Source organism: Coloeus monedula, assembly GCF_965178545.1.
Source record: "Coloeus monedula genome assembly, chromosome: 4".
Lineage (NCBI taxonomy): Eukaryota > Metazoa > Chordata > Aves > Passeriformes > Corvidae > Coloeus > Coloeus monedula.
In genome coordinates this window covers 21,135,354-21,151,743 of record NC_138784.1, presented here as the reverse complement: position 1 = coordinate 21,151,743, position 16,390 = coordinate 21,135,354, and the positions used below count along the sequence as shown (strand labels likewise).

Below are 16,390 nucleotides of genomic sequence, written 5' to 3'. Positions count from 1 at the left end.
GGAACTCATAGCTCTTATGGCTTTAGAGGTTTTTCTTTGGATGCACAGCTTTCTGTATGGGCTGGGTGCCTCTAAAGAGAACAGCTTTACACCAAACCCTGCTGGACTACCTGAACTCAGCTGTTTGATGTTTTCATGGTGTGCTGTACAGACAGCATAGGCAGGACTGAAAAAATAGGAACTGTCACCACTTCAGCTTACTCAGGGAAGAAAAACTGTATTGCTCCAGAACAGGAAAGCTCAGCTTTCTGTTTCCATTTTACCAAAGCCTTTTATAATAGAGTTTTGATTTATGAAGCTGCTAATTTCTGCATTGGAGACCTAGAAGAAAAATAAGAATGGGATTAAGAGAGAAAATAATAGAGTTTAACTGATGGAAAGGTAGCTCTGCTTGGAAACCAGAGAGGTTATGATCTAATATGCAGTGTAATTCTGCACTGGTTGAAGCTTCATAGCTTCTGGGCAAGGCTGAACATGATTACTGTGCTGAAGCAACACTATGGAAAGTATCAGCACTTACTCAGGAAAGATCTCTGTGGGAACATAAGACAGAGGCAATTGGGATTTTGGAGGAGGTTGCTGTGTTATATTCATAAGTCCAATGTTTGGGTTTTTTACATCTTTGCCTGTATGAGAGATTTATTCCTGTACAAAAAACTTGGTTCTGGAGAAAGTAGAATTGTCTATGTGGGGAAAGCTAATAGCACAACTGTATCCTTAAAAAAACCAAAACAAAAATAGAAAGGAAACAATGCAGTTTTGTGGCCTCTGTCATAGCTTTGTGTTTTAGAAAAAGAAAAAAAACCAAACCCAACCAAAAAAGCCCTCCCAAATACATTTAAAATCTGGGATGCAGCCAAAATACAGTCTGCCACTTACCAGAATCTATTTATTGTGCCCACATTTACAAATCAACAGTTTTCTGTGTAAAGTTCCTCTTTCATAAATGGATTTTCCTTAGCTTAAGTTTGATCTCAATCCCACTCCATTCTTCTGTACTTGTTTTTTCCATTAAATATCATTAAATGAGGTGCAAAGCATTTTTTTGTTCTTTTCCATTCCCAGTAATAAAATTATAATTTTCCCATTCTAAAATTCTTAAAACTTTCTTGGCTTTCAAAACCATGTTGTAACAGTGAAACAGCGACTAATTAGGAAAAAAGGCTCCTGATTTTGGATGCGAAATTTTATTTCAAAATTTTGGCTGATGTTGTGCAGTATGGTAGTACTCTAAATATTGTGGGCGTCTATATGAAGCAGTTTGAGTAGCATACTATGCCATAGAAGAGAACTTGGGGATATTCTAGATGAACTTGTTTGAAATGCACAATAGCTTACACAGAAGTGATGTTGATATTACCCTGCAAGGAAAAGCTGCATGATGACACAAGGACTGGCAATAAGAATACTCTGCTGAGTGAATGCTTTCTGTCTACAGATCTATATGATGATTAGTTCCTAACTTACAGTGAATGGCCTGTCTTGTCCTTCATGTTCAAGCTCTCAGCTCCCAAAACCTGATATTTCAGGCACGACTCTTTAACCCAGTACCTGCCATCACTGGCCTATAGAAACATGTAAGACAAATTCTGTGAGAGAGTTTAAGAGAGTTTTGTTGAGTTTAGTGTTAAGACTGACTTTCTTCCTAACATCTGTGTAGCATATTTCTGTACAGGAAAAGCAAAGTCTGCCTGAGGTTTTTCAGTTTCCCACCTGCTTGACTCAATGGTATGAGGAGTCTGCTGAGGTTGGTGTTACTTTTACAGCATGGGGTGGGGGGGGCAGATTCCCAGGTTGTATCTGTATTAGTATAGTCAGAAGAGGCAGGGCTCCAGTGCTATCCCATAATTAATGCTGATTAATTTTCAGCATGCTGCCTGGTGTGTTTCTGGCCCACACCAAGTAGCATTTTCCCAGGCAGTGCCCAGGCACAGCTGAAGGGATAGCATGTGCCAGGGACTGCTGCCAAGAGGCAGTTACTCTGTTTTGGAAGAGACTTTAGCTGTGAGACAGACAATGCTGCTTGCCCTGAGGAAAAGAGGTTTTGGTCCCTTTTATTCACTAGTGTAGAAATGACCTCTGAGTGCTTTAAAAATAAAACTTAATAGGCATTACCAAATGGACTGATGAAATCTAACACTATGTTAATTGGCTGACCCTAACCCCATTAAATCTTGTGATTTGTCCTTGATAAAGAAGCCATTAAAGATAACTTCAGGAGGTGTTCATCCACAGGATTTGTTTCAGCAGCCCATTTACTAGGGAAGGAGGGAGAAATGGTGTGAAACTTTAATAAGCAAAAAGACTCACGCAATCTGTCCCGGTGCAACTGTTAAGCATTTAGCTTTTTTGTGGCAGGTGTTGTTTGTTTCACAGATGTCCATCATGCTGCAGCCTTTCCCAGGTACAAAGTTGGTATAATGCTCCTTGCATTCACAGTGGGACTGAATCGGAAGGATGTGAGAGGGGAAAGAACATTAGCCATGCAGAAATTGTGGATTTCAGCATGATTTCTGGTACTAGGGCTTGAACACAGTGTCTTAATTAATTACCTGATGAGTTCAGACACAAATATAAAGCTTATATTTGTACACAAGAGCCTGGGTTTCAGCCATGTGCACTTCACTGAAATATGACCACAAACTGCAAAACAACCCTGGATGATCAAGTCCCTTTTTGGCTCTTCAGGCTGTCCAAGCAAACCAGGCTTTTTGAAGTCTTGCTTTTTTGATGGTGTGAATATTACACATGGAAATTGGAGCCAGTTCCCAACATCATGAATAATATGCAGTCTTTATAAAGTGCTGTTCACTGACTGCTTTCAAAGACCCAGATTGCTTCTTTCCTAAATAAACTAAATTTAGACATGTATCTGTGGTACCTGTATAAGGACTATACTGGTCCTGCAAGTCCTCTGGGTTCAGAGATACAAAATTTAACTGGGAGATTTATTTCAATGCCTCCGTTTTGGGGAAGCAAATCGTAGCCAAAATATTCCCAGAAGAAAGAACACTATTGCCATTTCTCTTTTCAGAGGGGAGATAAAAGGACTTCCTCCTGATCACCAGCAGGGTTTATGTCAAAACTAGGAGTAGCATTTGATTTCCTTGAGACCTATTTCCATACCCTCGCGGCTTCTTTTCGGAGAAAAGGCATTATTTCTTCTCGGGCAGTTACACTCACCTTTCCTGGACCATCATAGATGCAAATGCTGGACTGTGCAGGGCAGTTCCCATGTGCTGCTTGACAAGGGTCTATGGGCAGGCAGATTTGACCATCCCCTCTGTAACCTTCCCGACAGGTGCATTTGTGCTGGTTTGGCCCCAGGTAAACACAGTTGGCATTAGGATCACAGACCTTTTTGGAGCACGGGTTGATAGCTTGTGAAAAAAGAAGTGAAGTGAATGAATCATTGCCCACAGTTCTAAAATTGAAGACAAGGATTTAATAGAGCACCTCGATGCCAAACAAAGCCTGGGCAGGCTAAACTTTTCCTAACAGCCAAGTCTGAAGTATTGTGGAGGCATGGAGATGGAAGGGAGGAATGTGTTTATGCTAAGGTAGCAACCAACTGTTTGCTTTTGAGCAGAAATGATCTCTTAACTAGGCAAATCGAGTCATAAACAGATTAGAACATGTAACGTGCTCATTAAAATATCACAACTATTTCCTTGTTCTCTGGTGGATTTTAACTGGAGAGATATGAGGTCTGTACAAGCTTTAAGCATGTTAGGTCAGTTGGAAAATATTTCTCAATACAACAGGCCTTCACTGTTTTCTTTCCGGTGATTAAACAATATAATGTCATCGGTTCAGCTGTATGGAAAACTGGCCAGCAAATGCTTTAGTCTTCCACACTGTTCTACTTTCAGGACTGCACTAAAAGCTTTCTAGTTATTTCCCTGAACCATTTTTGAGGCAATGGCACTGCTTGTTCGTTTTCAAAATCAAGCAGTGCTTGCAGAGCATCTTCTCACACCTTTGTGTGCAGGTTAGGTTAAGGTTAAGCACACATCCTATCCAGAAGATGGCATGCCCTGGACACACCTAAAAAGTGGTGCTTCTCACTGTTTTCCCCTCTTCTCCCTTTCTTCCCCCTCAGTTGGGACTGATCTGAGCCAACATCTACTAAATTGTTCTTCCAGCATCAAATTAAACAATATTCTTTGTTGCAATTGGTCTAGAAAGAAGAACAGGTACTATAAGCCATAAGGTGAATAGAGAAAAGAAAATCTGATTCTTGTGCAGTTAATTTGGGCATTCAATGGCAAGTAGAGGAGTCTATAAAGACACTCGCAAGGTAGCCTTTACCTCTAGCTGAGATGCTATTAGCTTTGTTTCATGAAAAACAGGAACGCTAAAATGAAATTTACTTGCCTGTATAGTTTGTCCTTGCTGATGGAACTGAGCTGCCACATGATGGATGCTCAATAAATATAAGTCCTTGTTTGCTGTTGCTGATTTTATGGAAGCAAGCTATGAGGCTGAGCTCTACCAAGCAGAGGCATATGACAGGAGTGGATTTGTAAGCCCTGATGACCCAGTATCCACCTTACGTATTTCAAGGGGGTTTACTAGCTTTAGGCTGGTTGCATGGGCTGAAACTTGTTAGCAATTGGATGGATGTGCTTCTGAAGCACATTTTAGGATTTAGTTTCATCCTGAAGGAATCTAGTTTGTGCTTTGGGATATGAACCCCAGAAAAATTAGACGGTGAGATGTGGTTCAAATACACATTCCTTATCCGAGCTGTAACACTAATGGTGGTATGTTCAAAGAACTGGGCAGACACGGAAATTACTCACGTTCACACCGTGTACTGTCCCCGTGGAAGCTGGGCAGACACATGCATTGAAGTTGTCTTCCATCCTCCCCTGAGGCAGCACACCTGGAGTTCGCAGGGCACTGCAGCGCCTCGCATTCGGCTATCGCTGAGGGACAGAGGGGACAGGCTGAGCTGTGCCTGCACGCTGTGAGGCTTTGAGGTTCAGTGTAGGTTTGGCTGCTTTTGCATGAATAACCTGAGACTGATTTATCCTTCCCAGTTCTAACTGTATCACAGCTGTTGAATACATCTCCTGTGGAAAATGATCTACTTACGCTGATCGCAGCGGAGCCCTTTGTATCCAGACAAGCAAGTGCATCTTCCATCCCCTGTAATTCCACTGTTGCATACTCCATGAACACAGTCACAAGCTGGAGGCAGAAATGGATTTGCTTTACTGAATAATAATGGTGTTTGGAAAGACATAATTAGTGGCTACTCATAGCAAAGAGTGTCCTGGCCAACAGCTTTGGCCAAACCAAGCTTTGACCCAAGTGCCTGAATTTATAGGCTTCCATTACTGTGAGGATCAATACTTGTTGTTGCTTACAGCAGTCAATAACGCACTAATTTTGGAAGGCAGTTAAGAGCCCAGGGTCTGAAAATCTTCAGGAGGTACTCTGTAAGCACCAAACTAACTTGTTGCTAATGCCATAAAACTTGTAAAATTTGACAAAATTTGAGTCTGAAGCTAAAATTGGATATAATGTATAATACAGACAACTTTAATAATGGTTAACCTATTTCTTGTTTTTGCTTCAACTCTGTTTGTATGGCTCAAGCACCTCAAGAAAAGATGAGTTTTGTGACTTTTTTTCCCCTCCTCAAACAGAATTTATTTAGTTAAAAGCATAATTAATCACTGTGGAGATCTCAGGCTTCTTTCTTCCTATATTCTCTCATTTCTGGTTATATTCTGTTTATAAACCCAGTGACAATATGCATACAAGATGATGCATTCACAGTCCAGGTGACTATGAGATCCTTCTATAAATAATTATTGAAGCCTTAAGTATACTCAAAAAGCTTTGTAGTTATAACTGTTTGAATTATGGCAACAATGCTTTTTAAAAAGGCCATTTAGATTTACACTTGGAAAAGTCTAAAAGATGTACAGAATTGTATTGCTGACTTCATGTTTAAGCTGCAGTGACGTAGCATATCCTCTTCCCTTTAAAAACATAGCCTGTCTTCATGCAAATCACCTGCACTAATTAATTAATAACTTCCTACCGATGTTGGTAGTCATTATATAAAAACCAGGAATGTCTAAGGTATTACTGAAAAGCAGTTAGCCACAAACGAACATTGTTTATATTTTATTTATTTTAGAACACTTGGAGGAGTGCAAATATCTGAAAGCTGAAGTGTAAAATATTGCTTGAACTAATATGTAACTGAATCCTCCAGTAGGTTCTTGGAAAAGAATTACATTTATGATATTGAATCCATTCAAGGAGACTATTCTCATGAAAATGTCTGCTCAGTTACATTTCTGTGTATCAACACTGGCATCCAGTGGACAGCTGGTGGAAAAAGGGCCTTTGAGCCGGCAGTGGTGTAGGATTAGTGTAGAAAGGCCAACACAGATTATTTAAATTGAGACCATTTGTGACTCTTTAGAAGTAACATTGTGTAGATCTTGAGGGAACAAAAGGAGTTTCTTAGAGATAAACAACTATTACTACTTAAGAATAAGACTGTTTTAAAAATGTTTCTCAGGCAGTTTTCTGGTTTTTCAGTGTAATTTTCAGCAAGGGTCAGGAAGTTAAAATAGTAAAGACTGTTAAGAAACAGGCAAAAGTGGAAAATGTTACATGCATATATACACTTGTGATACAAGTACATTCTACAAAGTGCACACAACTTTCAGACTTCCACTTTTGATACGTGCATGGCTAATCAGTGAATTCATCAACCACCCAAACCCCAAAATTATACCGAACACACCATTTTTCACACTTCTGACAGAATTATGTATCTCCCTGGCACAGAATAGAGTGAAGAGCTCTATTTCCTTTCCCCATCATGTTCTCTGAGGCAGACAGCAGCTCTTACTGGGAAATCTTTGGGCCCTCTACCCATTTCACTGTGATTTCTTAGAGTCTGAATACAGCTTTCACTCCCTTCTTTTCCTTAACCAAGTAAAGAAAGTTCAAACTTACCTGATGTGCAGTCAGGACCAAATAAATTGTCTTCAGCACATTTTTCACAGGCTGTCCCACCAAACCCTTTCTGTGAATTACACAATGGAAATCAAAACTTAAGTTTCTCATCTATGTCTAGACAGATAGATGTATGCTTAGCAGGCTGAAAACAGCATCTTTTGCTGCCAAAAGAAAATAATGTGAAAGTTTCAATCAGTAGCTACCACAATCTAGAAAACATGGTCTTTTGAACAATCTTGCCCCCACATCTTTTTTAAAAAAATTTGTAGATCTTCAAATCAGATATTCTGAATGTCAAGTTAACAGTGAAGTATTGTAATCAGGCCTAATGTCCAAATCAGGCTTACAATTATTGGGTTGTATTTTCTGGCTAATTCTACCTCTGTCTCTTTTTCTTGTGTCCCCAGAAGAGGACTTTGGATGTAAGGATGAACCAGTAGAGGGGGAGGTAGAAAAGATTAATTTGAATTATTTCTTTAAAATCTTTTTGCCTGAGTTTAAGCACTACACGTTGCGCTCTCAGCAAAGGAACAACATATGGAGAGTATAGCCCCATGTATAAGTACTTTCTATTTAGGGAAAAAAGTCACAAGTAATAGCACAATTAAAAAAAATAGAGGAAGTCAATACACCTGTCTCAGGAAGGCAAGATGAAAGAACTTTTTATAATTTCACCCAAACTTTCTCAAGTCTGTAGAAGTAATAGCGTGAACATTAGTGCAATTCAAGCAAAGAATGAACTCCAAGCTGATCACCTCTGCTGTTTCTGGAATACTTTCCTTTAAAGTATTTATACAGTGGAACATGCATTATTTTTCAGCACAACTTACATTGCTGTATTTTTTTTTTCATTTAAAACAAAGGATGTACCTGACAAGTGCATGTTCCATTCCCAGTTATGCCCTGTGAGCAGCGTCCTCTCCCATTGCATGGTGATGCAGCTCCTCCTGGACATGCTGGAAATGACAGTGTTTGAGCCATCAGTCACCTTGCTCTGATCCATGTGCTCCCCCTGAACCCTACAGGTGACAGCCTTTGCAGCTGCAGGGTTTTGGGCCAGACAGGGACCCTGGGTGACAGCTGCTGTTTTGCAGCTACCTGAATCTCTTCACCAGAGTCTTAACATCAGCAGAGACCATCACACTCTCTTACCTGGGAATTTAGGCTAGTGACTGAAGTAAAAGGATTGAACAAAAAATAATTCTCTTTTTCTAAATAGCATATGGTTTTGTCCCTGCTGATCTACCTCTGTCTGCAGACATCCTAAGCTGTTGGCTTTTCTGATACAAGTGGAGCTTGCCTGACCACTCCTGTGTGTAGGTATAACTCTGATGGATTGAAAATTTGTTCTCAGGATTTTATTTGATGCCAAGTTAGAGTTTAATAAGCCTTTTTTTTTTTTTTCCCCACACCAAAAATTACATTTGCTTTACGTGGAATTTTTTTCCTTTTCCCTGCTATCTCCAGAAGACTGTGATAATTGATTCAAATGGTCTTGGAAATTGAAATTCAGATATCTCACAACCAAATCCTGTCCAAGGAACTGTGATCGCTATTCAAACTTGAATGCCAAAGGTGTGTTATGCTCTTCAGAGCCTCTGGTTCTAAAACCATGGTTACAAGCAGTGGTATAGAAGGTGAGAGAGTCTGAACAAAAACCCCAGCCAGCAGGATGAGATAAGAAAAAATGACCGTATTTCCCAATAAAAATAGTTTAATTTTTTTTTTGTCTGAAAGGTTTCAAGATTCAAAGATTTACTGAAAGATTGCCTACAGGAAATGCATATTACAGTGGTTTTTAGTCAGATAGTTCTGTCAAATTTTCTCTCCTGTGTGGATACCCTTATTTTTCCACAATTGTCCTGCCCCTCCTTGGAAATGATGTATTAACTCTTATCCATAAGCCTTTCCTTCCTGTAATTAGAACTCCCATTAGGTACCATTATTTTGATGCAGGTGGCATCTAAATGTACCAAACTCCTACTGGCCTCACAGGTACTCTGCTGTACCTTACTGGTAGATTTATTGCTTATAAAGAGTCTCAGAGTTTGTTCTGTGTGGGTGGAGATGGGCAGCACCAGATTTATGCTCCCCCTGCCTAAGTTAATCCTGATTTAGATAATGTGGAAGTTCTAGTAAAAATGAATTTGGTTTGGACAGAGTGGTGAGCAAATAAGTGCATGTGCATATGTGTACACCTAATTCCACTGAAAGCTTTGGCTTTATACCAATCTGTTAAAATTTCTTAATTTATTCCTTAATGTAGCCTGAGGTCTATTGTATCCCGTAAGATTCTTGTGAAAAACCAATGCATTTAAAGATGAAAATTTTAGTGCTGTTTATCTCATAAATGCTGTTTTAAGAATTTAGGTTAAGTAACTACAACTGAGGGAAAGTAATAAATACATATACTTTAATCTTTAAACTTGCTTTTAGTGAATCTTGTTTTCTGGCTACTGTATGATAGTTAAATCTTATCTTTAGGACTTATGGTAACTGTTTAATATTTGCGCAGAATGGAAAAAAATTTACTTGCACTGATGCTTTTATTGAGCATGCAAGGATAGAGAAAAACCAGAGTTCATGGTATAATTCCTAGGAAAAGTTACTTTAAAATTGTTGACAAAGCAGGGTTTTTTTGCCATTGGTATTCATTGCACTCCTCCTTGTCTTCACTATATCTTATCTCTTGTTTCGATACCAGCACCAAGGGGCAGCTTTATCAGAAGTTGGTTAAATTACCATATTGTTGTACAAGTTTGGCCAGGCAGATAAAGTGATTCCTGCAACCAGCAGGGCCACAGGAGGCAGCTCCGGGACACTGGAGCAGTGCTGGCACAGTCACCTGCTGACACTCTGGGGAGACCTTGGCTTTTATCGAGGATGCTTTTTGAAAAGCAGTAAGAAAGAGATGCTCTTGCTTATCTGTCAGAGTGTGAAGGCCAAATCTTTGAATCTAGGCCAAAAGAGCCTAAATTTATCAGCTTTATTGTTTTGCCTCACTGAGTTAAATTCAGCACTTTCCAAGCATTGTCAAATGCAGCCTCTTAAAATACTTCTCTTCACCTGACTCCCTGTGAGGCTGAAGCAGTGAGTAGTACTTGTAAAGATGTATTTTCGACCGTATAATTTGATGGCATTAAATCTAGTATCTTTTTCTTGGCCTTTATTTTTAGTTTCCCAATTTTCCCTTGCTTTATTCTTCCACTGCTTTCTACTCGGTTGGTCATGCCACAAACCTTTCAGTTGGTACCCAGGCTGTTCTTTGGAGCCATAGAAATATTTGCCCAGAGCAGGAAGTTGTGTTGGGGTAGGGAGTAGCTCTGCCCGCTGTAGTACCTGTGGCTGGATGATACTGGCAGTGTTGAAAGGCTGTGCTCTTCCCCCCTGCACCTTTTCTGACCCTCTACTTCTGACTTTATGACTTTTTACAGAGGGATTGGTGTGCAGCTGGATGACTTGGTGTGCTTTGTGGGGAGGGAAGGGGACAAAAGATCTTTCACTCACATGTGTGTTTCAGCATGTGCTATCATTTAAGGAAGTCCGAGTGCTATTTAAGACCTAATTTTGTCCTTGCCATCAGATGTTAAATGTGCAGTAAACCCCTAGTCAGGGATTTTTGCCTGGCCTCAGGAAGGACTGTCTTTCCTCCAAACACTTCAAGTTGTGCAGTATTACTATTGCAGAGGTTGTGATAACATAGAGATAGCTATTTTTTTTTCCTCCAAATGAAAGCAGAAACAATGCTGAGACCTTGATTCTTTGCTTTTTTGGGTCAGGAAGTTTGTCCAAAGCAAGAGAGGGCTTCCTTGCTTTTTCAGCCTTTTTCACACAGTGGTGCAGGGAGAGCTCTGACTCTGGGGCAGGGGACTCTCTCTGTCCCTCTCCAGAAATATTGATGCCCCTTGTGTGGCTGCCCAGAGCACCCTGGTAATGGGAGGATGAGCACTGAGGCTGCCTTTGGTGGTGGGATGCAAACCACCACACAAGTCACTCTTTCCAGAAGACATGAGCACACACTCGGCACTCAGCTCTCAGCCTGCCTTTTCTCTTGCAGTAGCTGTGAGATGCAGTTGGACTGCTTTCCCTTTGCAGATAAATGACTGGTATTTAAGTAATAGCTTGGGCTAAAATTGTACTTTTTTTAAAATCTAATTTTTGGACAAGGGACTTCACAGGCATTGAAACAGACCTTGAGGCCATTAACTAAAGGAGGAAACACTCTGGCTGGGCAGGGAAACTTCTCCTGTGGGTCTGGATGCCCATCTTGGTAGCCTGACATTTTATACACTTGTAGAGATGCTGAAAAGCTTTTCCTGAGGAAGGGGCAGCAGGAGGGGAGGCACTCCTGATTTCCTTTCTTCAGTAATGGCCTTCAGCATTCACAGGCAGTTCAAGAAACTCTTTTTTGAACTGAAAGGAAAGATCACCCCTGCATCACAAAGCAAAGAATTAAAGAGATTTGGAAATATTGCGCATGTGGATGAGGGTGGTTTTGACCTAAAAGCAAACATTTAAATATTTGTGGTTTGAAAATCTTAATTTTTAAAACCCATTGTGGAGATCCTCCCAAATGAAATAATTTTTCAGGCGTTGACTGAAATGATTTGTTTTGAAAATCTCAAAATCAGGGAGATTTTCTGAGGCTCTTTAAATTTTTCAATGAATTTTTCTTTCTAAATGAAACTTTGAATATCTGTTTTCCTTCAAATCCTCCAAGTTTTAGCTGAAAACTGCTATTTATTTCTGCTTCTATAACAAGCTCTGAGGAGCAAACTTTTCACAGCAGTAGTTTCTAGAAAGATGAAAAGTCACTGCTTTATTTCTCTTTGAATTCCATATGAAAATAAAACCCCCAAAGACCAAACCAACTCACCCATGCAGTCTGGGCCCCAGTGTCCCTGGCAGCACTCGGGTTGTTCAAATTCCTTCACACAATGATGCCGACAGCCCGGAAAAGAAAGTGTGTATGCTTTAATTTCCAGGTAATACCTGTGGAAAAGAAGTTAGAGCTGCTTTAAAGTACTTACAGTCCCTTGTGGAGAAAAAGGAAATTCTTAACTTCCTCTTTTCCCTTCAGTGTCAGACAAGAGCACTTTAAGCTTAGTTGCATTGATCTGCCTTTTTTTCTTCTTCATTAAAATATACATTGAACATCAAGGTCTAAAAAGACCCTTGGAGCTGCTTCTTTTGAACAGTGTATTTATCTTCCCATCCTAACCTAAATACAGCACTTTTCTCTAAGTTGTGATTTGAAACTGTTTTAAAATTATTTTAAAAATTATTTAATATCAGGGTTCTTTAAATGCTAAATAAGCTCAACATAGTTACGTTTTCTCTAAAATACAGCTTTTTCTTTCCTTTCCAATCGGAATGGCAAGATTTCAAATTGGTTTACAGATATCTCTTCCTGCCCTTCATGCCCACAAGGCCCCTATCTAGGAGTTTGAAAAATACATTATTTATATAAGATTAATACATAAATATTATATGATAATATATTATCATATATTTAATAATGTTAATATTATATGTGAATATGTTTATCATATATTTTTGTATCATTCATATTAAGTATGCAGAATGAAGAGATTCTGTGATGTTATTCAAGAGGAAATCTGATGGTCCATCGATAACAATGTTTATTTTCCTCATATCACTTGATGATTCACTTCAAGCTTCAAATACTCTGAATGCAGCTTGAGTTCTGGAGTTGGTGAAGCCAATGGCAAATGTTCCATAAGAAAATTGCATAGACTAGAGCATTTTTGATATGAATTAATACTTTCTAATTCATGGAGAACAATATTCATGGAGAAAAGCCCTGACAGAGGAGATACCTGCAGTCTGGTGTGCCAGTCCCGTTGGTAATTTTGGTGTAACCAGCAGGGCACTGGGTGTCAAGGTTTAAAGAGCAAGGTACACATTTGGTTTTCATTCTAATGAGCAGCTTCTGATCACAGTGCTTCTTCACCTGCAATAGGAGAATAATTAAAAAGAAAGAAAAGCACTACCCTGAGTGACATTGCTGAAAAATGACAAATTTGACTCAGCTTTGTTCTCACTCATGGCTGCAAGCTCTTTTCTGTTCAGCAGGAGCTAAACTAGGTTAGACCACGTATTAGCGCTTTGCAGTAGCTTTGTCTGCACAAAATACGTCCAACCACTGCAGGATAAACCCTTCTAACTGTAATATTTTTCCTAGGAGTGCTTTATCAAAAATTCTAAGTTTGTCAGCCTTAAAAGCCAGGTTACAGAGACCACATATCCTGTGGGGTGTTAGTTCCAAGGCTGCTGACAAGTGCCTTCTCCACTCAAAGGCAAAATTAAGCAAGGTGTGTTCCACACCACCAGCCTGTGGAACAAAGATTGCTCTCAAAAGTGGGTTTTGTGTTATCAGCACCACCATAGTGATCTAAAGAGCTATGGCTGTTATTTTCAAATTGCTGTCAAAGAATGACATCTAGCTTTGCATTTGAGTCTGGTGGGGGTTTTTGGCCTGGCCCCACCAGAGCACACTGAGAAGAGCAGCCTCCTCTTTTTTTTTTAAACCTGTTTTTATGTATCTATTTTAAAACAGTAAGTCTTTGCTGAACTGCATCTAATGTTGGCTTCATCTTCTTTCTTCTTGGCATTTGTAGAAGTAAGTTCATAATTCACAAATGGTAAGAAATGACCTAATTCAGAGTATGGTTTTGAAAAACCAGCAACATAACCCTGTGCAGTCCAGAGACTACGGGACCTTCTGGGCACATGTGGGATGCTGCAGCCTCTGCAGAACCTCACAGCCAGTCTGGGTGGGTACCCTGGCACCTTGGGTAGGATTTCTACGTGTCCTGTGATGGTCCTGGATGAAGCCTTCACTCAGCATTTTCTCCCCATGACAGCCAGACATTTCAGCAGCAAAGTTTGTGAAGATATATCAGAGACACTGATAAGGAGATTTAGCTTCATAAACTCTGAGCCACTATATGTGATTGCCATCACCCACTTATAAGCACATTTCAGTTGTCAAATTTTAGTCTTCATAAGTGTACTGTGAAATCTGGTCAGGGTAACATTGAAATATTTGGGTAGTGAAACCCTTTTGTTGTGTAGATGCTTTTCAGGTGTCTTTGAAGTAAAAATGTGACTTTTTTCCAGATGAGGGTATAATATGGGTACAGCTTGAAAAGATATTTGGTTGTCATCAAAAAGGCACCCCACAAAATTTCATTTTTGGAACATTACATTCATTGGGAGTTTTGAAAAGGGAACATTTAAATAAAAATAACTTATGTCCTTTCCCTACCACCAGCTGTAAACCACTATTTGTTTTGGAATCGTAGCATTATTTCCACTTTCTCCCATTTCCTCATTTTCCCTTTTTGCTTTTAGGGAAAATGGAAGAAAGTTGACTTTTTAGTGTCTCTCTCTTTTTTTTTTTTTTTTTTTTTTTAGAAAAAGAATAACTTTAACATATTTCCCAGTATATTTTTCCATTTAAAAACTGCAACCAGCCAACAACAACAGCAACAAAACACCTGAGTGTCTTCCCTTTCCCCCTCCTAATTTCTCTCTGTCCTTTTGTTTCCTCTTCTAAATGTGTTCTGCCTCTCTACAAGAGTGGTGAAACCAGATGTTGAGAAATTCCACAGGTTCATAGTATTTGTACATGACAAATGCACCACTTCCCCAGAAGTGTACAAATCCTTTAATTACACTTATAACTTTGTGTTATTACTTCAAATAGCTCAATTCCTTAGACTGTTTTTCCTTACCTGTCTAGCATAGCTTTTCTTTCTTGTAGTCAGTAGGAACAGATAATTTTCACTATAGAAGAATTTCTGCTTTCATCTCCTGACTTGTGAGAAATCCCAATCAATTTCTTTTGATAAATGCATAATTTACAGTCTTTTGACACCTTTGCCATTTCTAGAGACTTTTTCAGTGTACTCATGCTACATAATTCGAGCCAAATTCTCACACACAATAAACAGATGCATTTCTGTTATTTCAGAGGACAGAACTACAGAGCTCTTAGGTTATAATTAATTGTCATATACACCAGTAACCACCAGTTAAAGTGGGTTTTTCTTCTATAAGATACAGTATCTGATAACTGTTCTCTCTATAATACAGAGTAATATAGACAAATAACAATCCATTACATAAAAAGCTGCTTCTTACCTCATCTTGGACTTGTGATGTCAAACATAATTTCACTGCAACCAAAAAAGCAAAAAAGAATAAAAAACCTAGACTTTTTTCCATTGTGAATTGGACTTTTTCAAGCCCTCCTCACACGAAAACTCAATTTCTGATGTAAAATGGTGGTTAGAGGTGCTATTTCTTCTGCATTCTCAGGCAAATACTTTAACAGGAGTCTTGTCTTCCCCAAGGTAAATGAGTGAAGGATATGGCATGTGGAGCTTGCCCAGGCAGGAGAGATTCCAAAATGCAGGGTATTTGCTGAAAGTTTTCACTGGAAAGCTGGATAAAGCCTCCCTCACTGAATGACAGGATATCCTGACAGGGCTCTGTTCATTTATTCCTCTCTCTGGAGCTGTTGATAGTACAAAACCAAGGACACTGAACTGTTATGACAGAAGATGATTTCTTCTTTTAGGTGAGCATGGATAGGGGGCTGGAGTAGCTACTGGGCTTCTTATTATTACAGTTATTTAACTGATCTAAGGGAGAGCAAAGGGTCTCTGGAAGTTGGCTTATCAGCCCTAATAGCATAAGGGTGGGTTCCCCCAGTGGGGTTCTGGGAGGAATACCACTGACTTTATCTCAGGAAGCCAAAAGAACATCTTCCAGCTTTGGTTAGCTGGATAAAAATGGGCATTTCCCCCCCTTTTTTGCTATTTTTGTTAAATCATTTTGACTGTTTCTCTGGAGCTAAGTGGAGGAAAATTGACTCAGCTATATTACTTGGATATGGCTGGGAGAAAGAACATTCAGATTTGCCAAAAGCATTTTGATTTTACCATTTTGATTTGTCAAAAGCAAATATTTTTCTTTCTTCTCAGAGTTTTTCAGCTCATTTCTAGTGCTGCTCTTTGCTGCTGTGCTGGTCAGTCTTGTAAGGACAGGCCCTCTCATGTCTCAAATACCCAATAATTTGGCTCTCTCCAGTTTGTCAGCTTTGCCTGATCCCCTGACCTTAGAATTTCTTCTGTCATTTGAAGGTACTCTTTAAGGGTGCCTCAATACTGAGCTGTGCTTTGTAACTTCTTATCTAACTCCATCTTGTTCTCCTAAAGAAGCCAGTGGCGAGAAACATATAAAATAATGTACAAATCCATCTACTTTTGTTGTGTGGTCTAAAAGAATACTGCAAAATTGCTAGAGATGGCAGGGCAAGGTGTTTCCTGTGCACTCATTAGATCCTGTTCCTTTTTCCATATGATGA

At 39.4% G+C, this 16,390-nt stretch overlaps 1 protein-coding gene across 1 annotated transcript in view; it reads right to left on the bottom strand.

Annotated features, from left to right (window-relative positions):
• STAB2 (stabilin 2) overlaps positions 1-15,246 on the bottom strand; it is a gene marked incomplete at both ends in the record, with an annotated part of 76,237 nt that extends 60,991 nt beyond the window's left edge. Inside the window, 9 exons of the mRNA XM_082281178.1 lie at positions 2,311-2,444; positions 3,184-3,380; positions 4,806-4,931; positions 5,101-5,196; positions 6,991-7,060; positions 7,864-7,949; positions 11,870-11,985; positions 12,834-12,967; positions 15,163-15,246. Coding sequence (XP_082137304.1) covers positions 2,311-2,444; positions 3,184-3,380; positions 4,806-4,931; positions 5,101-5,196; positions 6,991-7,060; positions 7,864-7,949; positions 11,870-11,985; positions 12,834-12,967; positions 15,163-15,246 — 1,043 coding nt within the window. The remainder of the gene's footprint in view (positions 1-2,310; positions 2,445-3,183; positions 3,381-4,805; positions 4,932-5,100; positions 5,197-6,990; positions 7,061-7,863; positions 7,950-11,869; positions 11,986-12,833; positions 12,968-15,162) is intronic.
• Between the last annotated feature and the right edge of the window lie 1,144 nt (positions 15,247-16,390).